Source organism: Drosophila albomicans, chromosome 2L (genome assembly GCF_009650485.2).
Source record: "Drosophila albomicans strain 15112-1751.03 chromosome 2L, ASM965048v2, whole genome shotgun sequence".
Lineage (NCBI taxonomy): Eukaryota > Metazoa > Arthropoda > Insecta > Diptera > Drosophilidae > Drosophila > Drosophila albomicans.
The window spans coordinates 26,830,321-26,858,079 of NC_047628.2; the positions used below are offsets into that span (position 1 = coordinate 26,830,321).

The 27,759-nt window shown below is 37.1% G+C and overlaps 1 protein-coding gene across 3 annotated transcripts in view; it reads left to right on the forward strand.

The window, feature by feature from the left end:
- Window positions 1-27,759, forward strand: part of LOC117563956 (uncharacterized) — a 107,023-nt gene that overhangs the window by 69,598 nt on the left and 9,666 nt on the right. For all 3 annotated transcript variants that reach the window (XM_034242529.2, XM_034242532.2, XM_034242530.2), the window contains exon 3: window positions 22,913-23,121. In XM_034242529.2, coding sequence (XP_034098420.1) covers window positions 22,913-23,121 — 209 coding nt within the window. The remainder of the gene's footprint in view (window positions 1-22,912; window positions 23,122-27,759) is intronic.

Consider the following 27,759-nt stretch of genomic DNA (forward strand, 5'->3'; position numbering starts at 1 on the left):
AAGCATGACTTGCCACAGTCTGTATCTCTCTCTCTCTCTTTGGCTGTCTCTGCTTAACATATATTTTAAACATTGACAGCTATTTGCCAATTGCCTCGTCTACCTCAAAGGGTTTTGCTGTCCTTGCCACTTGCTGCTAACTCTTTTTCGAAGCATAAATAAAATTGTTTTCACTGCCAGCTGCAACAGCTGAGAGTCCTGCCATTATTATCACATGTATGCATATAAATCGAGATGCACAGTGTCCGACAGCAGTCTTCTCTCACTCTCTCTCTCTCTCTGCACAATTTTCATAAATATTTCATTTAGCGTAACTTATACACTTACCGAAAAACTTTTCGCTCTTCTCTTGCTAGCATTTTTGCTTAGCTTATCTTTTCGTGTAGCATCTTTTACTTGGTTGCAACGCTGCTGCAACTGGCAGCAGCTTCCTTGCCATTGTGCAGCTTGTCATAAATTGGCAACAAAAGAGCTCGACGCATAGTTATTTTCTTTCATCTTTTGACATTTTTGTGCATATCCGTAGCTGTTGCTTTAACTCTGAATTGATTAGAATGCCAAGCTATAATCATAGTAATATCCTTTAGCTCTCTCTCTCTGTCTTGGTATTAATCTGTTGGCTGCAACAATCGTCTGTTAATTGGCAATTCGAGGACAATTACAGAGCAATTGAGTGACTCGAATGTAGCTTCAAGCACCTGCTAATTGAATCTTATTTACAATGCGACTTCAATGTGACTTAATATGAGCCAAACGTTGTCTTTATTACAACTAAGCGAATGGCAGATGCCATTGCCTTGCTTTTGGGCCAATTGCAGTGAGTTACGAGCAGAGCAGCCAAGGGACATGGCCGGGATAATGGCTCGCTTAGCATACATTAAAATACTAATTTCCATGAAAGTAGCAAAAAGCGGTAAGCGAATAGAAGCAGCAGCAGTTGCTCTTTCTCTTTCTCTCGATGAAGCTGCCGCCGTCTGTGCAGCTTTGTGTGGCAGGCGTTGCCTTTTAATAGAGCCACACTAATTACATGCCGTTAGAGTGAACGCCTGAGAAGTCAGTTCTCTCTCTCTCTCTCTCTCTCTCACTCTCTCTCTCTGTCTCCTCATGTGGGTGGCTTAACCAGTATCTTCCTCTCTTTATCTCCCTCTCCTTTTGGCAGCATAACGACATGGCATTTGCTGTTATTCCTGACGGGCTGTTGGCTCTTTGCCCGCTCGCCAAGTCAAATTTGTAATTAAAGCAACGGAATTTATGAAACGTAACATTTTGTAAACACACACCAGCACACACACACACACATTAAGTTTATGCGTTGCCAATACGTGATCTTTGCTTAATTTCAAATCTCTTCAATCAACTTTATTGATATGCGCTTTTTCAATATTTGCATTTTGGAAGTTTGCTTTAATCTTTTAATATGCAAAGCACTTTAGAAATTAAGTTATTTTGGCTTAATTCAATTTGAAATATTCTTATTCTTTTACTAATCTGAATCACAGATTTGTGCAACTTCTTATTGAATATATGTAACTTATGATTATGAATTATTCAAAACATACTTTGCAAAATACCTATATAAATTATATGACTTGGAGTTAGACTTTATAACCTTTTAGCAGTACAGAATAATTCAGAATTTATTGGTTGATTTCAATAATCAAAATCTTCTTAGTAGTTACGCAATATGTATTCAATTCCGATAACTTATAATTGTAAATTGTTTTAACTAAAAATTTCTCAATCATTCAAACTTATTCTACAACTTCAGATTCTAATGTTATTAGAATTCAGAGACTATGTTTAGAAATTTATAATTTGAGTTGATTCTAAAGTGTTCTTTACTATAAAACTTAGATACTGTCTAACTTAGTGCTTTTAATTTGAAGTGTTTACTTAATTTTTATTATTTCTTACTTTAAACTACTCTTAGATTATTTCAGTTAGAAAATGGTTTCTTAATTATCAAGATGACTTATTCAAAAGTCGTTTATTAAGATATTTAACTTACAATAATATTGTAATTAGTAAATTGAAGACATTCTTCAATGACTTGCCATGTCTTAATACTAAACTAATACTAAACATAGATAGATATTTAGAGTATTAATTCAAAATCTTTAAATTTCACTCTTTCTTCAATATCTGCTTAACAGTTTCTGCCATTTTAAAGTCTTTTGCTTAATATTAAACTTACGAATAGAAGGTAGATAGTTAGAGTAAAAATTCAAAATCTTTAAATTCTACTCTTCTTTTCTGCAATCTTAAGGTCTTTGTGCTTTATCCTGAGCAGCAAGCTTATCGCAATTAAGACAACTGCATAAACCTAATTAGGTGCTCTGCGTCTGCAGCTGATGTTGTTGCTGTTGTTGTTGCTGTGTTGTGCTCATTTGGTTGCAAGTGCATTTCATGTTGCCTCCCCCTTTGTGTGTACGCAAGTTAATTTGGCGCACCGCTTTTTTGTTGTACTCTGCTGTGTTGTGTTGTGCAGTGTAAGAGCTCAAAAGGGAAATTGTTGTTGCAGTGTCTTTTTTTTTTTTGCTTTTCCACTGTCTATTTTCCTTTTGAATGGCTGGCTAACAGTGTATTTATATGCGGCATGCTTGTGTGTCCTGGCATTTATCCTTCCTTGCACATGCTGCTTGAGCGACTGAAAGAGAGCTCTTCAAATTTTATGGCCGCATTACCATCGCCATCAGCCCATCAGCAGCTTCAATTCTAGCCAAGAAAAAAACAGTTGCCACAGTTGCTTCTCAATGGACAGCGGTCAGAGTGGGCAGCAATATATAAAATTTATTAGCAGAAATTATGATTATTTCGTTGCTCTTTGCCGCGTGTATTTTTAATATCCATTTCGCATTTTTCTCTCTCTCTCTCTCTCTCTCTTTCTCTTTCTTCACTGTGTGCTCCTTCTGTGCATTTTAATGGCCACTGCGTCTGTCTTTTGCCAGCTGCATCAATTCCGTTGGCTCCCTTTGTTGCTCCGCTTTTTTTTTCTCCTCCTCTGAGTGGCGCTCGTTAAGCTTGCTTTAATTTTTACTTGAGACCATAATTTCTCTTGCTGCTGCTGACTGCAAAAGGCAAAGTGCCACATAATTTGTGTGAGTTTAATTGTGGCAAAAAATGCCTGACTGACGTTTCACTTTGGCCAACGAAATTGCTTCAGCCTCAATGTGTGCGATTTCACTCCGCCAGCTTAACTTGATTTGCGTGGCAAATCAAATCTAAAGCTGTCAATAAAAATGCTTTAATTCAATCAAGCGCAAAAGGTGCATAAAATGCTTTAACATTGCAAAAACTGCTTAATTAATGTTGCGCATTTGTTTAATTTTTCAATTTGCGCACTGACGCTTAATCAAAAGCACTCAGCATAAGAATAATATTATTAAACGATTAATAAACAAGTAAGAAAGCTGCAGTCGAGTGTGATCGACTGTAAGATACCTGCTAGGCATTTCGAATGAAAGGAAAATAATGCGGTAGTAGTCTTGTAAATTAATATACTGAAAAATTAATAAATATACCAAATGCTATGTTTGGTATATGAATATACTATTACATACAGAATATACTGTAGACTAAAATATATTCTTTTTAAAATATGACAAATTAGTTTACTGAAAAACACGAAAATATACCGAATGCTATATTTGGTATATCAATATACTACTACATACTGAATATACTTTACAGTACAATGTCGTTATGCTTAAAACGTAGCAAATTAGTTTATAGAAAAATACTAAAATATACCGAATGCTACATTTGGTATATTAATATACTATGCCACACAGAATATACTATAGAGTAATGTATCATATTCTTACATTAAAGAAATTTAGAATACTGAAAAAATACTCAAATATACCGAAGGATATATTTAGTATATCCATATATTTTATATTACAAAATATACCAGAATATACTTTAGAGTACAATTTTGATATGCTTAAAACGTAGCAAATTAGTTTAAAGAAAAATACTAAAATATACCGAATGCTACATTTGGTATATTAATATACTATAAGGCACAAAATATACTATAGAATAATGTATCATATTCTTAAATTAAGGAAAAAATACTAAAATATACCGAATGGTATATTTAGTATATAAATATATTAAAGATTACAAAATATACCGGATTGCCAAGCAAATTTAAAATACCCTTCTACCTTACGGGTGGCGAGCATTAAAAAATGTTGAAGTTGGCAGGATTTAAAATAGATTTTAACTTAATGCAATTAAGTTAACTAACGAGGAGGTAGAGAATAGGAATTTAAAGTGGGCTTAAAGCCAGCCAATTTCGCTTGATGTAAATCAGTGGCTACGCTTTAAGTGCGTCACATTCTAGCGCATCGAGCACATTTGCCATAATCGTATTTAATTTTGCCTATATGCAGTCAGTGCTCAGTATTTGTATTTGTATTTGTATTTGTATTTGTAGCTGTGAGCCAAGCGCTGCCCTCGAGTGCTGGCGTCCCTATAAAAAAAGACAAATGACCCATTAAACGCAAAACTTGTGCACTTTCATTGCAAAAGGCAAACGCAAAAGGCGCAAAAAAATAAAAGAGAATGAAGGAAGAGAGAGGCAAATGCAAACGGCAAAATGGTGAACGGCAAAGCAAAATATTGCCCCGCAGCAAAGACAACAAACTCTTGATTTTTATAGGAGCAGAGAGCAGAGAAATACCTGCTACAACCGGAACGATGACGACGACTGCTGCAGCTCCTTGAGGGCAGGGTTGAAAAGGATAACGGGGGCATAAAACGCTAAGATATGCGCAAGGCTTCACGCAGCGTCTATTTTTCACTTGGTCGGACGGGTTGGCGGGGGGCGGGAGACGGGAGGTTTGTCTTAGGATTTGTTGTGCTTATGAAAGCATTAAACTTTCCTCATTTAAGGCAGCGCGCACTTGAGTTGCCTTTTTTACTGCAATTTCGTCCTTCAGCAGCGAACTCTACGCTGCTCCCCAAAGCGCTGCTCCCCGCCCCCTCCTCCCCCTCTTCAACTCAAACCTGACACGCCCCGCTCGTTGTCGTTGTCGCTGTCGTTGGCGTTCGCCTTGTCGTCTGATTATGGCGTACAGCTCAAAGGCACTGCCTTCTTTAATACCCTGTAATAGGGGTTAACAATGGGTTGCTTTGGAGGAATTTTTGGATAAGTGAATTCCAAAATTATCAAAGTAATATTGAGCGAGAAAAGTGAGTTTATTTTTAATTGATGTTCTTTTTAAATAAACAAAATGATCAACTATTCAAATAGAAAAAATGGTAATTAAATAATTATATATATATATATATAATAATAATAATAATTATATATATATATAAATTTATAAATAATTAAATAGAAAAAAACAGATTTTATAAAGCTTGAGTTGCTTAATATTCAAATGAAACACAAACAATAGAATTGTTTGGTGATATTTTTGCTGTGAGCTGCAAATCTAGCTTTGACATTTACTTCCCAAAGTCAACTTAATTCAAATGTTGAAAGTGTCCGACGAAGTGATTAATAACTCTATCGAGCTCTGTTTTTAATTTTTGCTACCATTAAAACATAATACAATGCAATAATTGAATGAGGTATGCGTGTTAAGTATACGGAATGTGTGCCAAAAATTAGGTCATATTGAACTAAAATTGGTTTATTCTAAATTAGTTTAAAATATGTGTATTCACAGCATATAATTTAAAATGTGGCCAATTAAAACCAGAGGCAACACTAATCAGAATTGGTTAATTTCCAAATGGATATTTGTAGTGCGATTGAAATGACCTTTTTAATTTGGAAATGTGCGAATTTGTGGCTTCTAAATACAATAAATTCCACTTTAAATTATGCGAAATATTATGTTGGCTAACCATTTATAAAATTATCATATTAAGGATTAACAATAGAAAAGTGAACTATCGACAACATATTCTTAAAACAAAGAGTATCTTCAAGTGCTGCCTTTCATCGTTTGTGCCTAACTATTGTCTTTGCTTGCTTAACCCGATATGCGACACTCAGATCTATGTGCGTGTGTATGTGTGTGTTTGTTGAAAAATATTATGCAATTTCTACACTTAGACAATCTACACGCTTCTCCAGCATTTTTGATGGCGCCCCGCAGCGCTTTGGGAACGCTAAGGCTTTGCCATATCTTTTTTTTCGGTTTTTTTTTTGTCTTTTTTTGGGGGGTGCCATCAAAAGTGAGCTATATAGGGTGAAAGCGAGGGAGTTGATGAGCTGACAGTGACTCCCACACACACAGACACACGCACACACACACACATGTGCCTCGCAATTGTAATAAATGAATTTTGAAACATGGCGCGTTGTTTGTTGTCAGCATGTGGGCGTGGCAGCTTACTCTCTTCTTTTTTTTTGTGCATTCTCTCGAGTTCGTTTTTTTCGCTTTTTGGTATTTTGCAGCATTATAATGCTTTTTGGTTTTGCTGCTGTTGTTGTTTGTGTAGCCCTTTGTGCCAAGCGACTTCCTTGAGGGATTTTGAGTTGTGCCACGTCTGCTGTTCTGCTGTTCAGCTGTTTGTCTTTGCTTTTGCCCAAGCTTCTGCTTGGTGCTCCCTCTTTGTTTGCATTCTGTAATGTAAGAGCAAAAATAGCGCTCAAGCAAACAAATAAAAGTCTAGCACTAAGAACTGTGACGACTGTTGAACTTTTACCGAGGACTCTCTCTGGGGGCCGAGTGCGTGCAACTGTAACTGCAACGGCAAGAGGCAGCTGCAGTTGCAGTTGCCTGAGACAACTAAGCCGCTTTGGCTTACCTTTGGCAACAGGATCAACGTCGCAGTCGACAAGTCAGCGAGCGAGCGCGTGTCTTAAATACATTTGATGTGCAGCACAAATAACAAAAGACACAGCTGAGGCTGCTGAGGCAGCAGCAGTGCCACTGCCAGGGCTTTTCCTTCAGCTAGACACGTTTTTCCACCAAAAAAGAAAAACACAAAAAAATATATATGTATATGCTGTATGTAAAGAAAGAAAGTAGAAGAAGAAGTAACAACATATTTAGCTCACGGCGCGACGCTCATATTTGCTTTGTAAAGGCAGCGGCAACAATAATAATAATAAAAAAACAAAAGGGAATAAAACAACAGACAGGCAGAGGCGGAGGCAGAGGCAGAGGAAAAGCAGCAACAGCAACAGTGACGATGACGTTGACGTTGAGTGCCTGCGAGGCGAGGCGAGTCGAGCCGAAGAAATAATAATAACAAAAAGCAAACAGGCAACGCGCTTCCCTCCCTCCCCCAAAGACTGCTCCACGTGTGGGAATTTTCATACGGCGCGTAGCAATTTTACACATTTACATAGTTAAACACACACACACACATACAAGCCCACTCTTGGTTGCTGTGTGTGTGTGTGGAGTAGCAAAAGTGTCGTCGCATAGCGGAAGTGAAAGAAGTTGTTGCTCCGAATCCTCCGCCCCCTCGTTGTCAGGGACGTAAAAAAGGCGCAAATTATATTCCGTTGTAAGGCGAAGGCAAACACACAACAACAACAACATGACAACAACATCGAGCGTTGTGTATGTTTGTTGTTTTTATTACAAATAAACAAACAAACAAACGCAAGAACGAACGAACGCAACTCGTGCACAAATGAAATAATAAAACGGACACAAGCCAGAAATAGATTCACACATCAAATGATTAAAGCTCAGCAATTGCAATTTTAATATTTATGGCCACTAAATATTGCAAGCAATTTAAAATAGATTTATATGTAGTATTTATTTATTAAGTGAAGAATCTATACAATATAAAAAGGATCTCAAGAGTCAGGAATATAAAATAAACAAGAAAGACAGCAGAAAATATGCCAAATGCATATACCGCAAAATACTAAATATATACTAAAGAACATATTTTGTATATAGCTATTGAACTATTTTCTAAAATACCATATAGTGAAAATAAGGATAACTACCCAATTACTATACCACAAAAATACTAAAAATATACCGTATAAATATATATTAGGTATATTGATATAGTACTATATTCTAAATAAACCATAGAGAGAAAATAAGGATCACTACCATATGAACATACCACAAAAACACTAAAAATATACTATATATATATTTGGTATATTGATGTAGCGCTACATTCAAAATATGTCATAGAGTGAAAATAGGAAGAAACACCTATTTAATATACCGCAAATATACTAAAGATATATCAATTACTATATTATATCAATGACTACATTCAAAATATACCAAAGAGTGTAAAATATACCAGATTGTCAGTCAAAGCTTTGCAAAGAAACTACTAAAAATATACTAATGAAAATATTTGGTACATTGTTATAAGCCTATATTCTAAATATACCACCGAGTGAAAATAAGAAGAAATACCAAATTAACATACCACAAAAATATTAAAAATATACCGTTGGCTATACTTGGTATATTGATGTGCTACATTCAAAATATGTCAAAGAGTGAAAATAGCAAGAAACACCAATTTAACATACCGCAAATATGCTAAAAATATACCAATGACTACATTCAAAATATACCATTGAGTGTAAAATATACCAGATTGTCAGCCAATGCAACTACTACAAAAGCATTTCTTAAATAACTTCTTGCCGGCGTAAAAAAAGACCAAATGTCAATGCAAAGTATGGTGTTCAATTGTTTTAGGGTCTAGCTGGAAGTAGTTTTCTGACTGTCACTGTATTGTCCTGTGTGCTTACCAATTTGCTCTTCAACAGAATGCACTTTAAAATATATTTGCGATAAATAAAGCGCAAACACTAGACGCCCTGAAAAGTATGCTACACTTTTGCCTGCCCGTCAGATTGTCAACAGTCGACTGTCGAGACATGCGTCACACAAACAAACACAAACGCATAAAACATAATTCACGCTGTGCGCAAATGCTATTAATGCTCCTCGGTGTGTGTGTGTGTGTGTGTGCGTGGGTTGTGCCCACATGACGTATGAGTGACTTTTATGTTTTAATTGCGCCACAGTTTAAAGCGTTCGCTTGGGCGCAGCTGGGCCAGTCAAGATGCTAGCTCTAATTGACAGTGGGAAAAGAGGCACACGCAAAAAGCGTATACATTACAATAAAACAGCAATTTTTGTAATTTTGTACATTGACGCCGCTTTCCCTATGGACTGGACTGTGCTCATTAAAACGTCCATAAAGATTTGCATAATTAATTGCATTTGGAGTAATATTAGATAAATTATATTTGTGGCGGAAACTACTTTTGCGTTGTGTACTCATATTGTGTGTCAAACAATGTGTGACAAATTGTTTTTATATTCTAATTAAAATTGCGTGTGCAGTGAAATTGTAAATTGAAGGAAGCTCGACGGCAAGGTAAAGCTTTAAAATAAATGACCCGCAGCGGGCAATTTTTCTGACATAGGCAAAAGGCAAAGGGCTTCGGGCATTCGGGCGACCCACACACAAACACAAGCAAGAGAAAGAGAAAGAGAGACACACAGATACTCACACGCAGACACAAATTAATTAAATAAGAAAAAAGGTAAACCAAGAAGTTAAATAAGAAACAGGAAAGACAAACCGTGCACAGTAAGTGAAACTTGAAATTGAATAAAGCCCAAAGCCCGGCGACGACAGACGCCACGGAAGTGAAACCAAGACAAAGGCAAAAAATAAAAAAAATAATGTAAAACAATGCCAAAGCAGAGGGATGACTACGCTCCTTTCCACTCACCTGCTGTCCATATTCCTCATATATAGTATAGACTATGCTATATATACGCCACTCTCAATGCTTAGTGCTCTTGGTGGTGCACTTGGGCAATTTCTTGCCCTTGGGGACTCAGACTGGGCATTGAGAGCTGCACTTTGGCCCCGAGTCGGGCTGGGCTCTTTATTAGACTGGCAACCTACAACGACGACGACGACGCCCACATGATTAAGGTTTCACAATTTATCTAATACAATTAGTCAAGAGAGGTGAAGAAGTCCCTTGGACTCGACTCGATTCGACTGCCGCTCCTTTTGGATCTGGCTCTGGTTGGTAATCGTAGACGCTTGCCTTGGTGTAATCGTACTTACCTTACATTAATGTCAGCCACTTCACAATGTCGGAGGTGTTTTTCGTTGTCGACTGTCAAAAGGTGCGACGACTTTTGAACTTTTGACGCCCGAATGCAAATCGAGGGCGGCTTCTCATCGTCTCTTCCTTTCTTTTTTGCTTTTTTTTTTGGGCGTACAAAGCCACAAAGTTTAAGGGGGGGAAAAAAACAAAGGTAGCTATTTGGTAATTTGGTTTTATGTGCAGTTTGGCTTCGCCTTAAACTCATATTCCTGGGCGTATTTGTCGACTACTAATTGGGGCTGCACAAAATTCCACTCAGCCCAAGCATGAGTAATTCCATTAATAGTTTTCATCGACTGTTGCAAAAGGAACGCCCTCTTTCTCTCTCTCTTTCTCTCTCTTTCGCTTCCATTCAAAATGCACTTGAACACTTGCAAACACAAAAGTTGCAGCTGCAAAATGCAAATAGAAAAACATTTTCGAGCAACATTTGTGAAGCATTCTCGATTTTTGGAGTAGAATTCGCTCTTTCTCTTTGAAGCAGCTGTTGCCTTGCTTTTCTTTCTATAAACACAAATAAAAATTGGCAGTCGAGTGCACCACAGGTGCTTGGGTCATTTAAAAAGTACTTGAATGTAGTTGAAAATACAAGTGGCGAATTAACTGAAGAAAATCAACAAAAAGCACAAACAATGAATGAGTAAATTGCTGAACTTGAGCTTACAAGAAAAATATTCTGAATGATGTACAGTAAGAAAAAACAAGTAAGGAAACTAGTGTCGAGTGTGCTCGACTATGAAATACCTGCTACTCATTTTTCTAAAATAAACCAAATTAATATACTGAAATGTACTAAAATATTGGTATACCAAAGGCAATATTTGGTATATCAATTAACTGTTGCATACAGAATATACTAATAGACTACAAAATATGTTATTGATATACAAAATTAATCTACTAAAAATACTGAAATATACCAAAAGCTATATTTGGTATATTTATGTAGTAATACAAATAAAAATATGACATAGAATACCAAAATATACAAAATATTCAGTCATATTAATATTTTTAAACCCGCTACTCATTTTTCTAAAATATACCAAATTAATATACTGATATATACTAATATATTGGTATACCAAAGACATATCAATAAACTGTTACATTCAGAATATACTATATAGTACAAAAATTGTTTTTAATATACGAAATTAATCTACAAAAAATACTGAAAAATGTCAAAAGCTACATTTGGTATATTTATATAGTAATTCATATAAAAATATATCATAGAGTACCAAAATATACCAAATAGTCAGCCATATTAATATTTTTAAACAGAACGAATTTCCTTTCTTATTTCATTTTGCAAACTTTTATGATTTCTTTAGAGTTGTCTGAGCATTGAATGAATTTCATATATTTCCAGAATGTATCATTTATTGTATGTTAATCAAATATTATTGAAGTGAAAGAGTTTCCAAATTTTATTCCTTTGGAGAAAAGAAAAGAATTTAAACTATTTTCTGTATATTCTAAATTCATTCATTCTATATTTTTAATATTTTAAATAAAAGCAAACTTCTGGGAGAGAATTTTGTGTTTCATCTCTTATTAAACGCTTAGTCTCTTAAGTGCCTTGCATCCATTTTGATGAGAGTTTTAAAAATATTCTCGTCCCTGCAGACTATTGTTTAATAGTCACACCCACTTGTACACACACACATACATACACCCATTCACTCATTCACAATCTGAGCCGAGCCATAAAAGTGACCCGCTCAACTTGTCCATTAAAAAGTGGCCAATGCATTCAGTTGTCAACTGTTTTTCTATTTGCTGCCCGCAAACCGCAAAAAGCCAGCAAACTTTGTTCTCCCAGCATGCGCGCTCTTGTTGTTTATGGATAGCTAACAGCTGTAGAGAGGGGTGGAGGAGGAAGGGGAGTTTGCAATGTTGGCAACAACTCGCCCACAACTCAATGCACTCAATCAATGCACACAAACCGCTGCAGCAAAAGCAGCAACAGCCGCCTTTTGTTCCAAACACTCAACACAAAAAGCTCTCATCAAAAAATAACAACAAACAAACAAACTCTGGACACTACACAAAAAAAAAAACAAGCAGAAACAAAACAACAACAACAACAACGAACAATTTATAGTGCTGCAGATAAGTTTGTGGCGCAAAGTGAAACGCCAAAATGGAAATGGTCAAATCAACAAACAATTTTTGCACAAACAAAAAGCGAAAAGCAAAAAACGAATAACGAAAAGCAAGCAATCAAAGTACAATAAAAACTGCAGTCGAAATTTTGTTGTTGAATAAGTATCTGTAAGATACATTCACACTCACACTAAGCCAACCAGAAGAAGTGTATATATAAGTACATGGTTGAGTATTTACTTAGTTATTTTACTGTGTGTGTGTGTTTGTCTCCTCTGGCATGCCCCAAAGTGTTGTTAACAGATTGATTTCGCAAAATGATAATGTGCTTTAGCTCCAGCTCGTTGCCAAAGCCGCAAAGCCCCCAGAAACAAGTAGCAACAACAACAACAACAACAACAGCAACGTTGCCAACATTCACAGACCATTTGGCGGCTTAAGGTTCGCATTGGGGTTATCGCCTAATCGCATCGCTTGCTTTTCACCAGCCTCAACTTGAACTTCCTCATCTCGGTATCGGTTTCGGTTTCTCTTGTCTTTCGGTTGCTGTTTTTTATACAAGTATATATAAATTTGATGCTGTCTGTTTGGTCGACGCTTTGGCACAATCATTTTTCAATAAACAAACAATTTCATGGGCGGCTTGTCTTTTGCCAAATCGGATCTAAGCCTCAATAAGCAGGCAGCGACAAGACGCACTTCCTGCTCTTGCTTTCGAGTGGGAGGTCACTGATGGCTATCACGATTTCAACCAAAAGACAGAAAAAGAAAAAAGACTGTTGCTTTCAGCCTATCTGATTACAAATTAGAATTTGTATGCATTTAAGGCGATTTGTATTTGACTTTAATTAAATCAATTTATTGTAGTTATGCAATTGATTGATCTGAGAGGGCGATTGATTAATAATTGCTTTGTGGCAGATACGTGACTTGCTGCTTGCTTGTTTCGCTTTGGCCAATATCCTGACAAATTTCAAGTCAAACAAATGGCTACAACGATGAGATCCAAGAAGTAATTACAGTCCCAAAAGAGAGAGCACAGACATAAAGAATGAACTAAGACTTAAAATACTCTAAGAGAAGGAAAGGCAAAAGATACAGAGTCTACTGACAAATGAAAAATTAAACAATTTCCTAGTTGTCGCTGGCTGTGAAGCTTTCTCTGTGTATGTTCTCTGGCAACGAATTGCCAAATTTAACTGAAACATTTATTCTACAGCGAGCACTAAATTATTCCAAACTGCAGTTGGCTTGCCAACAGAGAGAGAGAGAGAGAGAGAGAGAGAAAAAAACAGTAAGATAAAGAGATACAAAATCCTAGTTCAACTGTGAATACTTTTATGTTAACGTTTACCAATTGTGAACTGATGCTGTAGCTTAGTTCCCCCTTTTTTTATACCCGCTACCCATAGGGTAAAAGGGTATTATAACTTTGTGCCGGCAGGATATGTATGTAACAGGTAGAAGAAGGCATCTCCTATAAAGTATATATATTCTTGATCAGCGTCAACAGCCGAGACGATCTAGCCATGTCCGTCTGTCCGTCTGTCCGTATGAAACACTGGATCTCAGAGACTATAAGAGATAGAGCTATAATTTTTTTAGACAGAATTTGTTGTTTGCACGCAGATCAAGTTTGTTTCAAATTTTTGCCACGCCCACTTCCGCCCGCGCAAATCAAAAAAATCAAATAACAAGCCTAATTTTAAAGCTAAAGTTGCGAATTTTGGTATATACAATAAATAAATATATATTTTGAATGGTGCACTATATCGATATACCAAATATACCATTTGGTATACTTTGTAGTATTTTTTAGTATTTTCGGTATATTTTGAAAATAATACCGTAATATTTTGCCTTTATTAATAATGGGTAGCGGGTATCTCACAGTCGAGCACACTCGACTGTAGCTTTCTTACTTGTTTTCCTTCTTTCATTGTGTGTTTGTATTCATGTGGCAAATCGGCGACATTATCGTCATGCTCATCGTCATCGTCATCAGCATCAACAGCTGCTGTTGCCATTCTGACTTCGACTCGTGCCAAAAGTCATAAAAAAAAACTGAAACGAAAGCAAGAAAAATACAAGCGGAAGCTGCCTTTATCCTTGCACTCGACTTGGCGCCTTTCATTAATATGCGAAAATTATAACGAGCAACGATACGAAAATCACAAAATTTTGCAATCGAAATGTGCAGCGAAATGAATACTCAGCAAATTCTTGTAGTTGAGATCGTTTGCTGACTGCTGAGCAGACTCAATTTAAGCAGTGATTACAGGGTATAACAAACTGTCAACTGTTTGTGTTTGTGTTTGTGTTTTTGTGGCGCTGAAAGACAACTTCATTTACTTGGCTTGGCTTGGTTCTCTGGTGTGTGGTGTGCATTCGTTTTATTCGTTTCATTCGTTTCGTTCGTTTCGTTCATTCGTTACATTCGTTTTCATTGTCGTTTGCCGTTTTTCGTTTGCGTTTGCGTTTTCGCCAACGTAAGCGCTTTTAATTTTCAGCTTGCATGCACAAAAGTATGCAATATGTTTTTTCTTCTTCTCACCCACACACACACAGAGTAACAGACGATGCAATTGCACTTATGCATGCATGACATCCAGCTGTCTCCCTCTCTCTTCCTCTTGCACATTCACATTGTATGCCTGACAATGGCTTACATAAATTTTAAGCTCCATTAGCAAAATGTTACAGCCACCGCACCCGAGGCAACGTGTGTGTGTGTATGGGAGTGTATGTGTGTGTCCAAAGTTCAAGTGCAACAAAAGTTGGTTATTGTGCTCGGTCTGCTCCATTATAATATGAAATGCATATTACAGCCATGGCAAATTTTGGACATTGAAGAAAACTTTTTGCTTACCTAAGGCGAACCCTGGCTAATTTCTATATAAATTAGAAGACATGCTCTGTTGGCCTTCTCTGTGTATATGTGTGTGTGTGTGTGTGTGTTACCTTAAGGTAATTTATGCAATCAAGATTACGAGTAGAGACCAAACTTGCACAAAACTCTAACTTAAATACATTTACAATTTATTCAAGGTTCTACACAAAAATAGTTTCCTCTCTCTCTATATTTTCATTATTAACAACAGAAATTTTTGAAAGTACACAAAACAAACTTATTTTTGAAAATATTTAAATTGCCAATTTACTTGGTAGTGGAACATATTTTAATAGTGTCGTAATTAGCTTTCACTACAGTCAACATTAGTTTATAATACTTGTAATTTATTTAGATGTTGTCTTGCCTCCTTTGCTCTCTCAATCTGTAGAGCGCTCTAATGAAGCTGAGTACAGAGGAAAAAAGAAAAGAAAGCAAAACACAAAAGCGAAAACAGAGCTCAACTAATTGCAAATAAATTAACTTGGCTTTTAATGGCTTAGGCTCGGCAACAGCAAAAGCAACAGCTATTGGCCTCGGTCAACGGCGAAATAAAGAAAAGAAAATAATTATTTTGTGCTTAAATACGCAAAAGTTGAAGCCGTGTGGCCAACATGTGGCATGTGGCAGGCGGTGGCAGGCGCTTGGTTTTGTGGCATGTGGCGGCATCAAAATCAATTCGACAAACAAGCAAATGAGTTGCGGAAACTATAACTTACGACTCAGCGCTCTAGCTGCAGGATCAGCCACAGGCGTAGAAATTTGGCCAACTCGAAAGGGGCAGCAAGGTGGGGGGAGGAAGAGGAGAGAGGAAGCGGAGGTTGGTAACATGAGCCTGGGCGGCGCACAATGAATACAAATTGCTTGGTAAATAAACAACATCTCAATAAGGAGCAAATTACTGACGCCAACCAGCGAAAAAATAAACACACACACACACATGCAACTATGTACACGTGCATACATATAAATATAATCACACGCACACACACACAAAGACAACGACAGAGCAAAGCAGATAGGCAGAGAAGGAAAGCGAGAGAGAGATGAGGCAAAGGGCAAGTCGCGCACTGCATAACAATAGCAACAATTTGGTTTTGAGCGTTCCATGTGTGTGTGTATGTGTGTGTGTATTGTGCACGTGTATGTGTGTGTGTGTGTGGGCGCTAATGAATATAATGGCGTTACATAAATGGCGGCATTGGCCCCTGTTTTTGGAGAGCTCTAGCAACCATTCTAGTTGCTGCTCCTTGCTGCCATTGATATGTGGGAAATTTTATATACACCAGCAATTGCAAATAGTCTGAACAGAGAGAGAGAAAGCAAAAGAGAGAGAGAGAGAAAAGTATGGGAAAGTTGCTGTAATTGTGTATGCGGGAGAATAGCAAATAATGAGCGTAAATCATGGTTTAACGATAAACACAATACACAATACTTGTACAACGGGGAAATACGATATATGGACAGCAAAAGGTTCAACAGCCACATTGAAATTCATGCACAGAAAACGCACATGAAGTGCGCTCCACAAAATTCAAGCTCAACTCATTTCTCTCCTCTTCCCAGCAACAAAAAAAAAAGGAGTGAGTGAAAATTAATTAAGGTGCTGCGAAAACTGTTTTGACAGCAACAAATATTAGATAGCAATAGCACACTTCATTTTCATTTTCGTTTTCCTTTTCATTGAGTGGGGGCCAGAACCACAACAATACAATTCGAAACTCTAATTAAATATTAAATGCCAGAGTTTATCAAATGCCAAATACCAAAATGCTGCTTACAAATTAAAGCAGCGCTTCGATTTGCTCAATTAATAGATGAGGGCAGGTAGTTGAATGTATGTTTGTAGTTTGATTCTAAGAGAAAGGTTTACAAGACATATGAAATGTGAAATACAAAATATTTATCGAAATGTGAATATGCGATTCAAATGTAAAATATAAACGCTTCAATTAATAGATTTGTGTAAGAGCTTGAATATTCATAGCTATTTATATTAAATTTGAGTAACTGAAATATTATTTGGAATGTGTGAATTAGTTAACACTTAATACGATTATTTTTTTTATCTGCAAGAAATATAAATTGTAAGAGTAGTTCAATAACTTAATAACTACTTGTATATACTAAAATGTTATTTCCAATCATATAATTAATTATTAGATAATATTATATATATCTCTCTCTCTCTTTCCAAATAGTTAACTTATTAACTTATTGAATAAATTTTAATGATATAATGCTGTAGTCCAGTTTTAGCTGCTTTGCTTGACAATCTGTCATGCTGTGTAATTTATGGTATATTTTGAATGTAATGGTATATCAATATACCAAAAATACCAAAAATATGTACTATTTTATGTATCAATATACCGAATTAATATACCAAATTTATAACAATCTTAGTATATTAATTTGGTATAACTTGAGAATAATAGTTCAGTCTGTTTCATTTTTCACACTCGATTATAGCTTTCTTACTTTGTTTTATACTTAAACAACTATAATAATTTTTTTTAATAATACACCAAATATAGTATTCAGTATATTTTTAGTATTTGAAGGTATATTTTAGGAATAATACCGCCTTGTTTCTTAGGGCACACTCGAAAGTAGCTTTCTGACTTGTTTTTACATTTAAAATACTGAACACTTTAATGCATAATTATCAGAGAATATTCATAAACTAAACCACATATTCAAATTGAAAAGCAGTTAACAATAAGCTCTCACATGTCCCCGCTAAAATTTGAAACTATGTGAGAAAAGCTCGAAGCTTTTCGAAAGCTATTCCCAATTCAGTTAACCACAAACCTTTCTTGACTTTATGATTATATTAGTATACATCAGCTAGTGTCATTTGTCATTTAGAATGCACAACTGTTCGGGGCAGAAGTCAACAGCCTCGGCCTCGGCTGTAGTAATTCCCCTTTGTCTACTGACCCAATCACAATTATTTGATAGCTCCATCTAATTAGGCCAACAATTGTCTTATCTTCGGCCAACGAACGGCAACGAAGCAATTAAATATTAATGCAGTGCAGTTTTTCTTCTCGAGTGAGAGGGAGAGACAACAGAGACAACAGACAACAGGATATGAAAACTAAAGGACCGCGAGATGCCTAGCTTAACCTACAGTTGAACTCACAGTTGGCCCAGCGGCCACTACTTAAAGGCGTCGTTCCCCTCTCTCTTTGGCATACTTCATACGCCATGTTGTCTGTTTTCTTTTCATTTTCTATACAGTCTTTTTGCTGCCATTGCTGCTGTTGCTGTTGCTCTGTGCGCTTATTTTCCATTTCCCATCTTTTTTTTTGTATGTGTGTGTCTGTTGTTTTTTTCGTTTTGATGTTACCCTGGGGAGCGCTGAAGTAATTGTTGCGCTTGCCACGCCCTGCGGCCAAGCGAGCTATAGAAAGCAGGAGAGAGACAGAGAACTGGGCACAGCGCACATTAAAGTCACGCCGGGTCCCAGTCACAGTTCCCAATCCCATTCCCAATCCCAATCCCAGACCCATTCCGTTGGCCATTCGCATTCCCATTCCCAGTGCCATTTCGATGCGAGTGAAAAGCGTGAAAAACTCGGGCATATTTTCTCATTTTGTGTTGCGGCGCATTGCATTGGAAAGCGAGCGAGCGAGCGAAGAGAATTCTCGAGCACGCCGCGGACGCGTAATAGTAGTCAAATATTTTTTCATTTTCTCTGCATTTTTTTCGTGTTCTGTTCTGTTGTTGGGGCAATAAAAGTTGTGCAATTTTATTGAGGCTACTGATTTGAAAATGGGCAACAGCAAAACACAGCAAAGCTCTGTGTTAGTTTAGGATAACGTGGTGAATCAATTTCATTGGGGGATATTTTCAATTTGCCATTGGTATGCATAGTTTGGCTTATTAAATTTCATCAATTCGATCGCACAAAGATGCAGCCTGCAATAGTTTATGCCAAGCCAAGCCCAGCCAGGACATCTTATGAACTTTTACGTCTCCATTATATGCAAATGATGAAAGCAAGAAAACAAATATTGCTACCTCGGGCGATGGCCACAACGGCACACACACACACATATACGCACAACAACATGAACACATGAAAGGCATTGTTTGGCTGGTGAGAAGGGGGCGGGGCAACAGGATGCGGTGTGCGAGGCTCATGTGCAGACATTTACATAAGCAAACAGCTTCTGCTTTTATGTGGCAGCAGTCCCAGCAGACGACGATGCTCCGGCATCCTCCTGACGTCCTGCTGTCCTGTAGTCCTGCTGTCTGTCCGTCCACACACACACAATGTGTGTGTCCTGTGCACGAACTACTAATAAACCAACAGCAACAGCAACGGCAACGGCAGCAACAATGGCAACGGATATTAAGCTGAAACTGCCCCGAGGACAACAGCAGATTCCTCACCAAAAAAAAAAAAATGCAAAAAAAAAAGTTGAGATGAAGTCAAGTCGAGAGGACGACGATGCTAACTTGGCCCAAAGAGCAAAAAGTGACCGACATTAAGGACGACGCCATGCCAATAGGCTCTTTGCATGCTTATCAACTGATAGCGACCCGGGGGCTCATCCCTCTCCCTCTCCCCCTCTCCCGTGCCCCTCCATTCACCTAGACTAGTTGTAGCAACAGTTTGATGCGACAGAAAAGGCTGCGAGCTGTCGAAAAGGGTAAATTGCCATTCGACAAAAGTTGCCAGGCAGAGAGAGGCAAATGATTTGTCGTCTGTCGACTGTCAGAACTTCTTTCTGCTTCTTCTTCGTCCTATCATCATAATCAGCATAATCAAATTGTGCGCGGAACCAACCGAAGAAGAAAAAAAAAAAGAAAACTAACTTTTTTTTGGCAACAATTATGCGGCCCACGACGATGCGTCACATGTGTCTTCAACTTTTCTCCGTTTTCGTTTTCTGGCTTTCCTTTCTTTCGCTCTTGTTGTGCAAATTTAATCACTTAACCCCAATGAAGTATAAAAGCCGGCGAATGGCGAAAAAAAACTTTTGCCGAAGCGGCGAAAAGTTGTCACTGAATAAGAATAAGGGGAGGTGGAGGAAATTGATTTTTCACTTGGTCCAAGGCATGAGCATATTAATACAGCCACGCCCAGTTTCCAAGTTTCACATTGTATGTGTTGGTTGCTCTTTGTGTGGCAAGTTCGTGTATGTTTGTGTGTGTGTGTCATCCAAATGACACAAAGTTACTTAAATTACCAGAGAAAACTTTAGTTGCGCTTACTTTCGGCTTCGGCTTCGACTTCAACTCTGACTCTTAAGCAGAATTAATGAGTGGAGAGTTTGGTTTTCCTTTCCTTGCCTCACATTTTCTTTTGTTTTTTTTTGCGACTCCCAGCAGCATTCACTTTAAAAACCCAAAAACTCGAGTGAAAGTTTCTATATGTTTGCCATATATGCACATTGCACATGCTGCAAAACTTTTTTTATTATTCCTATGCGAATGTGTGTGTTCAAGTCTGTGTGTGCGTGTGTGTGTGTGTGTGTGTATCCTGACAGCAGTTTCCTGCTCACACACACAGAGGCTCGGTTTCTTTTTAAAGTTGCATCGACTCATGAATGTCTTTCAGTTGCACTTGATACGCCAGTTGTTGTTGTTGCTTTTATGCTCCTTGCTGTTGCTGATGTTTTTACTGTCATTGTTGATGTTACTGAAAAGCACTTTCCGGGTCTCAGCTTGTTGTTGTTTTTCTGTGCTGCACGCTTCTATTAACTCTGTCTACCCATCTATCTATCTAATATATATCTATCTATCTATCTATCTTTCCACATCTGCTGCCAGATCAACGCCTTTGATACATCTCTCTCTCTCTTTCGAATTTACGCAAACATGCGTTTACAACTTTCAACTTTGCACAATTATTTTCATATTTATGCTGAGAACACATTTTAATGAAATTTCCAAAATGCAATTTATGATTTGCCTGGCCAATCATTTCATAAATTGTATTTGCAATTAAATTGCTCACTGCTCACTAAGCAACTTTTTCTAATCAGCTCACAAATTGCATTCAAATTGTTTCTATTCCACGCTAAATAAAATTAAATGCACCAAATACTTTTTTGATATTCGGCTGCAATTGCCAAATATTAATTTGATTTGATTGATTTTTACGCATATTCTTTGAATTGCAATTTACTTAAAAGTTAATTTAATTGCTGATTAAATTTTTGTTATAGATACAAATATATTAACTTCTTGTAGATTTTTTGCTTGTTCGTATTTCCAAATCTTAATTTGACTTAACATTACATTCTTGTTTCTATTTTAAAAGTAATATGTAGTAGATAACTATTTGCTTACTAGTATCTTTCTTCACACCACAATTTCTTGTCAAGTTCAAAAAAGTTTACAAACGTTCTAAGCATATCTTTAATAAAACTGAATGCCTCTTAAATCAGTCCTTTTAAAATCCCAATTTAATTCCTTTCTACTTTCAATTAAATGTAGCAAATTTATATACACTTTTTTTTTTTAGATTTTTCTCTTTGTCACAAATTTCCTTGAAGTTGATTTAATTACTTTTGTTTTTGTGGTGTGTGTTTGTGCGTTAGTTGTGTTCATATATTTTACTTGACATTTGCTAGGCTCTTAAGCTGTCATCGAACCCCTAAAGGACATGACATTGCACTCCGCCTCTCACTTCACTCATTTTGTTGTACAACAAGAAATGCAATGAATTCCATCGGGCTGCTGCACGAAAGCCCTTTTGCAGAGGCACCATTTGTTGGCAGTTGAAGAGTCTCCTCTAGCTTCTAGCACAATAATATCCTTTCACATTTTATTACACTTGTAATGTGCAACGATTGGTTGCTCTTATGAGTGGGAGAGAAGCAACAACAGCAGCAGCAAAAGGTCCTCTTCAATCCTGAGAGTGAGCAGTCAGTTCAGGATGTTAAAGTTGTAGTTGTTGTGCTGTGCTGTGTTGTGCTGTGCTGTGTGTGTTTGCTTGCCCAAGGCTCTCTAATAATATAATACACGCACAATGACCTACATGTGCCACTAGGTGGCAGTTCTCTATCTGCAAATGTGTGTGCGACTTTGTGAGAGTGTGTGTATCATTGTCAATATTGACAATAAACAAGTTTGCCATAAAACGTTACATGAGACGAGACGAGTGGAGTCAAGGGGATTCCAAGTGGCGCACAGCACAACAAGTTTAATGTGCCCCAATGAAGAGAGACCGAGAGTGTGAGAGAGAGAGAGAGCAGCACATAAATCAGGCACTCAATCAAGCTGAAGGCCAAAAACTGAACCCAATCCGAGCCCTCTCAGTCCACACATGTCATCACGTTGACTTATTAATCGAGAGTTTGCGCTCTCTCTTTATAGATTATATATTTTATACTGTACACATTATATATCATCATCATCATCATATATTTTCGAGTAGTTTTGTGTCCTTTTATGCAGCTGTGCACTTTTGCAAATTAAAAAAAAATTAAAAATCGAACAAAGAAAACACAAAATGCCAGCGAATATAAATAAAATGGCCTCGACTCGATGATAAAATGTTATTATAAATTATATTAAATATACATAAATTGTGTGTTGAATTACAAAAGCAGAAAAAGGGCCACACACAATCAGTCATTTGGCCGATGGCCGATGGGTTGACATTTATGCAGCACACAGCAAACACAAACTTTTATAATTAATTAACATTAAAATAACAAGGCCCGGGTCTCTCTCTCTCACACTCGCAGGCAATTTGTTTAAGCATAAATCAATCATGACTAACAGCATTAAAAATTTAAACAAACGCAAGCCTCATACCAACTATTTCGTTTCGTTCTTTGCAGATTTCACAACCGGACTGCGTCTGGTCGAGGTGCGCATACCAAATTATGTGATTAAGGGCGCCTCGGCGCAGCTGGAATGCCTCTACGATCTGGATGGCGAGGCTCTGTATTCGGTCAAATGGTACAAGGATGGCAATGAGTTTTATCGCTATGTGCCCAGGGATAATCCGCCGGCGCAAACCTTTCGTCTGCCAGGTGTTGCCGTTGATGTGAGTATCCCTTTTCCTTCTCTCTTTTTTTGTGAATACTTTACGAAAAACAAAAACAAGTAAGCAAAGTAGAGTAGAGTGAGCAAGACTGTAAGATATCCGCTACTCATTTTGAATAAGAGCACAATGGTATTATTCTGAAAAATATACTGAATTAAAATACTGAAAAAATACTGAAAACATACCATATACTATGTTAGGTATATTGGCATAGTACTACATTCCTAGAAGCACAACAGTTTGGTATTTTTCTTAAAATATACCAAATTAATATACCACAAAAATACTAAAATATACTGAAGTTTATATATTGTCTATTGATATAGTACTACATACATTAAAAAAATATACCGATTTCGAATAATACCAAACAGTGCGGTATTAATTTTAAAATATACCAAATTAATATACCGCAAAAATACTAAAATATATTGAACTCTATATTTTGGGCATAAAAATATACCCATTTCGAATAACATTAAACAATGCGGTATTAATTTTAAAATATACCAAATAAATATACCGTAACAATACTAAAATATACTGAAGTCTATATTTGAGTATACAAAATATACTCATTTCGACAAAGATCAAACTATGTGGTATTAATTTTAAAATATATACAAAAATAATATACCGCAAAAATACAAAAAATATACCAAAAGTTATAATTGGTACATCCTTTAAGTACTATATTCGAAATATGCCATATATTGATCTGCGCACAAAACTTTAAAGTGCTGTCGAAAAAAAGTATATCTCTTTTAAAGTCTCTGTGATCCAGGTGTTATCTCTTAGTTCTAAGTGATGCCTCCTTCTGTCTGTTACATAAATTTCCTGCAGGCACAAAGTTATCATACCCTTCTACCCTTACGGGTAGCGGGTATAAAAACAAAGGGAGATATAAAAGGTAACAGTGGGTTGAATGGTCTGTGTTTTCCTGTGTGTTTGCTCTACAACTAAACATTAAAACAACATTGCATACTTTGCGGCGCTGCCAGACAATGCCAAACTACAGCTAGATAGCTGTCTCGCTCGCACACTCGTTGTGCTCTCTGCTGCGGTCTGTGGCTGTACTTAAAATGAACTGCAAGCACAACAAATGTTTATCACTGCGTCGAATGTGCTTCAACCTGGCAGACAATGCGCCACCTTGGCCAACTCGCGACCATCTGGCCTCTCTCTCTCTCTTCCTCTGCCCTTCTGCTTGTGAATAGAGAGTGTGTGAAAGCATGTGTGTGCGAGTGTGAGTGCGAGTACTTAATGCCGTAACGTCAGACAAAGACTGTTGTGATACAGAACACAAGCACTTCAAGCTCTCGCTCTTGTTTTTAAGCAGATTGACTCGAAAAAGTTTTAAGGCAAGTTTCACTCAAATTTAGTTTCTAACAAAATGCGGATCAATGTCAATGCGCTTATCAGGCAAACCCAGAGAATTTCAACTAAATTCAAAATGAAATAAAGCTAGGTTTGATAAAATGAAGTCAGCATATTAACTATGGAGAGTAAATGATATGTTTAACGAGGTAGTCTTATAGAGACATACAAACGAAACACAATGAATTCCAATTTCTCGTCTTTTAGTAACAAAAGTGAAGTTAGAGAGACAAAGAAAAAGTTGTGATAGATTAAGTTTTCTATTCGATTTCTGTGTATTTTTTGCTTTACATGACTGTCTATAAAACAATTAAAGCGTTTTTATCAAAGCTGATACGTTAAATAAAAGAGGTGCACTAACGAAATGTTTTTGACCCCATTTTGTAGTTGTTTAGATTACAGCTTAGATTTAAAATATAGAACAAAGTAATGCTAAATAGTCAATTAATTAAGTACGATTAGAAATCACAACTAAAACTTACTTGAAATTACGAAATATTAAATCTATGAACTAAATTGAAATCTGATTTTGATTAGATAACAATCTTTATTTACTTGCAATTTAACTTAGACTTCAGCAGAAATAAAGTCATTCAAATAAAAAATATAAGAAATATACATCTTTAAAGCAACATTGAGTAGGAAATATGATTTTATGATATATATAAAATATACATCTTTAAAGCAATATTGTTTTAAGCATTGATTGAGTAAGAAATTTGAATTTGTGAATAGAAAAAAACAAGCTTTAAAAATGAATTCCATAACTTCACATGCGTTGATATTCAACTCGAATATTTTACCAATATTGATTTGTTGCGGTACATTTGAATGCTTGTAGTGATTGAACATCTTTAGAAATGAAGAGGCAATTTACATAGATGATATTTCTGTTTGTTTAAATACACTTCAAGCAGCGTCTGCTCTCAGAGGTAAATGTGAAATAAAAAGAGCCATCAGTTGACGTTTAGTGTCGTGTTAGGAAGTACACAAACAAGTCCACAAGCCAAATCGAACAATGATCATTGAGCAAACTGAATGGACTGACAAGACTGACAAGACACCAGACTCCAATAGAGAGGAGCAGCAACAACAGCAATAGCAATAGCAATAGCAATTGGCAGGTGAAAAGGAGTCTAACTGAATGGGGAAGTGGAAGTGGCGCACTTAAATGGCATTGCTCCATTATTTTTGCCACTAAAACTTTTGCACGTAAAATGCGCTGCACGTTACCGTTTGGGTTACGGTTGTTCCCCATCTTCCTATTCCAAAGAGAAGAGGAGGCGAACACGTTTAGAGTGCCAACGGCTGTGGCAGTGTGGCACTTCCAGTGCTGGTAAACGCCTCGCTGAGTTCAAGATAAGCACGTGAGCAGAGAGTCGAAAAAGTGCGGAAGAGAGAGAGGAATCAGACTCGAATATATATACAAACTAGCAGCTCACACTAATCGTGTGCCGAAAAAGTGAAAACTGCTTGGCATGCATGTGCTACACGCGCCCCCTCTTTCCCCCTTTCCCCATCCATCGATTGCTGCTCATCCTGTTTAGTTCCTGTTCCTTAACTCTACATGTGTTTTGCGAGACAGAGTTGGAGTGCAATAAATTGTTCAAGTTGCGCTTTTCACTAGTGACTGGCTGGCGGCGTTTGCTGGGCGTATCCCGAACGTGTCTATAATGCGCGTTATAGCCGCACACACACACACACACCTACACACACACATACTTACGCACTGCGGCGGACGGTCTTGGCAACTTTGATGTTCGGCCGCAGATAAGAGGCGAAACATGTTGCAAGAGATACAATGAGCGCGATACGAGTAGCTGCGCTTTGGCTGCCAGCCAATGCTAATGGTTATATCCATTCAACTCTGCATTGCATCGGATATTGTTTTAGCATAATCGATTCAAGTGACTGACATCGTTGTTTTTATTGTTGTTGTTGTTGTTGCTGTTGTTGGGTGAAACAACTTTTTCGGGTTCTGTGCTGGTTCTGTTTGGATTTCGTTTTGTTTTATTGCAGTTGGAAATTGTTGGTTGGTTGCTTAGACGTGAGCTTTACCTAAGGGTCAGATGTGTTAGTCTGTGTTTCTGCTAGGTAAACTATAAATTAGGTTAAAACAACAACAGCAGCAGCTGAAGAAGCAGCTAAAGCAGCAACACAATGAGCACAAACGGATAAAAAATGCGCAATAAAAGATAACAAAGTGCACTTTTCGTTGGCCAGATAAACAAAACCCATTCGACGCTGCCAAAACGGACAACCAACAACCAACAACCAAACAGTTCGCTGCCAGCTTAATGGCTTAAAGTTCAAGTGAAATATTTGCCTAACATTTGCTTTTGAGCCACAACAATAATAACAACAACAACACTGTGACCCTTAAAGTGGTCAGCGAAGCAGCACTTTAAGAGCTGCAAAAAAAAAAAACATAAAACGAAAAAGTAAGAGGAAAACATTGAAAAAGCATTTTGAAAAACGTTGGCCAAAAAACAATTACGTTACATTAACGTCCAAAGTGGCCTGCTGCCTGTCGTCGAGGGGGCTATTGAAACTGCCAACAGCCAACAGTCAACAGCAGCCAGTAACAACAGCAACCGACAACCAACAACCAACAACAAAGTATTGGGACGATCCTTCGACACGGACATCGACGACAACATTCTTCTGCACTTTTTATACCCGTTACCCATAGGGTAGAAGGGTATTATAACTTTGTGGCGGCAGGAAATGTGTGTAACAGGTAGAAGTAGGCATCTCCGACCCTATAAAGTATATATATTCTTGATCAGCGTCAACAGCCGAGATGATCTAGCCATGTCCGTCTGTCCGTCTGTGTGTCTGTCCGTCTGTCCATATGAACACCTAGATCTCAGAGACTATAAGAGATAGAGCTATAATTTTTTTTAGACAGCATTTGTTATGTTTGCACGCAGATTAAATTTGTTTCAAATTTTTGCCACGCCCACTTCCGCCCCCGCAAATCAATAAAATCGAAAAGCAAAAACGCCTTTTTACTGGTCTTAGTTGCTTTGGCTGACAATCTGGTATATTGTGCCGTCTATGGTATATTTTGAATGCGGTACTATATTGATATACCACATATACCATTTGGTATATTTTTAGTATTTTTGCAGTATATTCGGTATATTTTGAAAATAATACCGTAATATTTTGTTTTTATTCAAAATGGGTAGCGGGTATCTCACAGTCGAGCACACTCGAATATAGCTTTCTTACTTGTTTTTTTTTTTTGGCCTTACA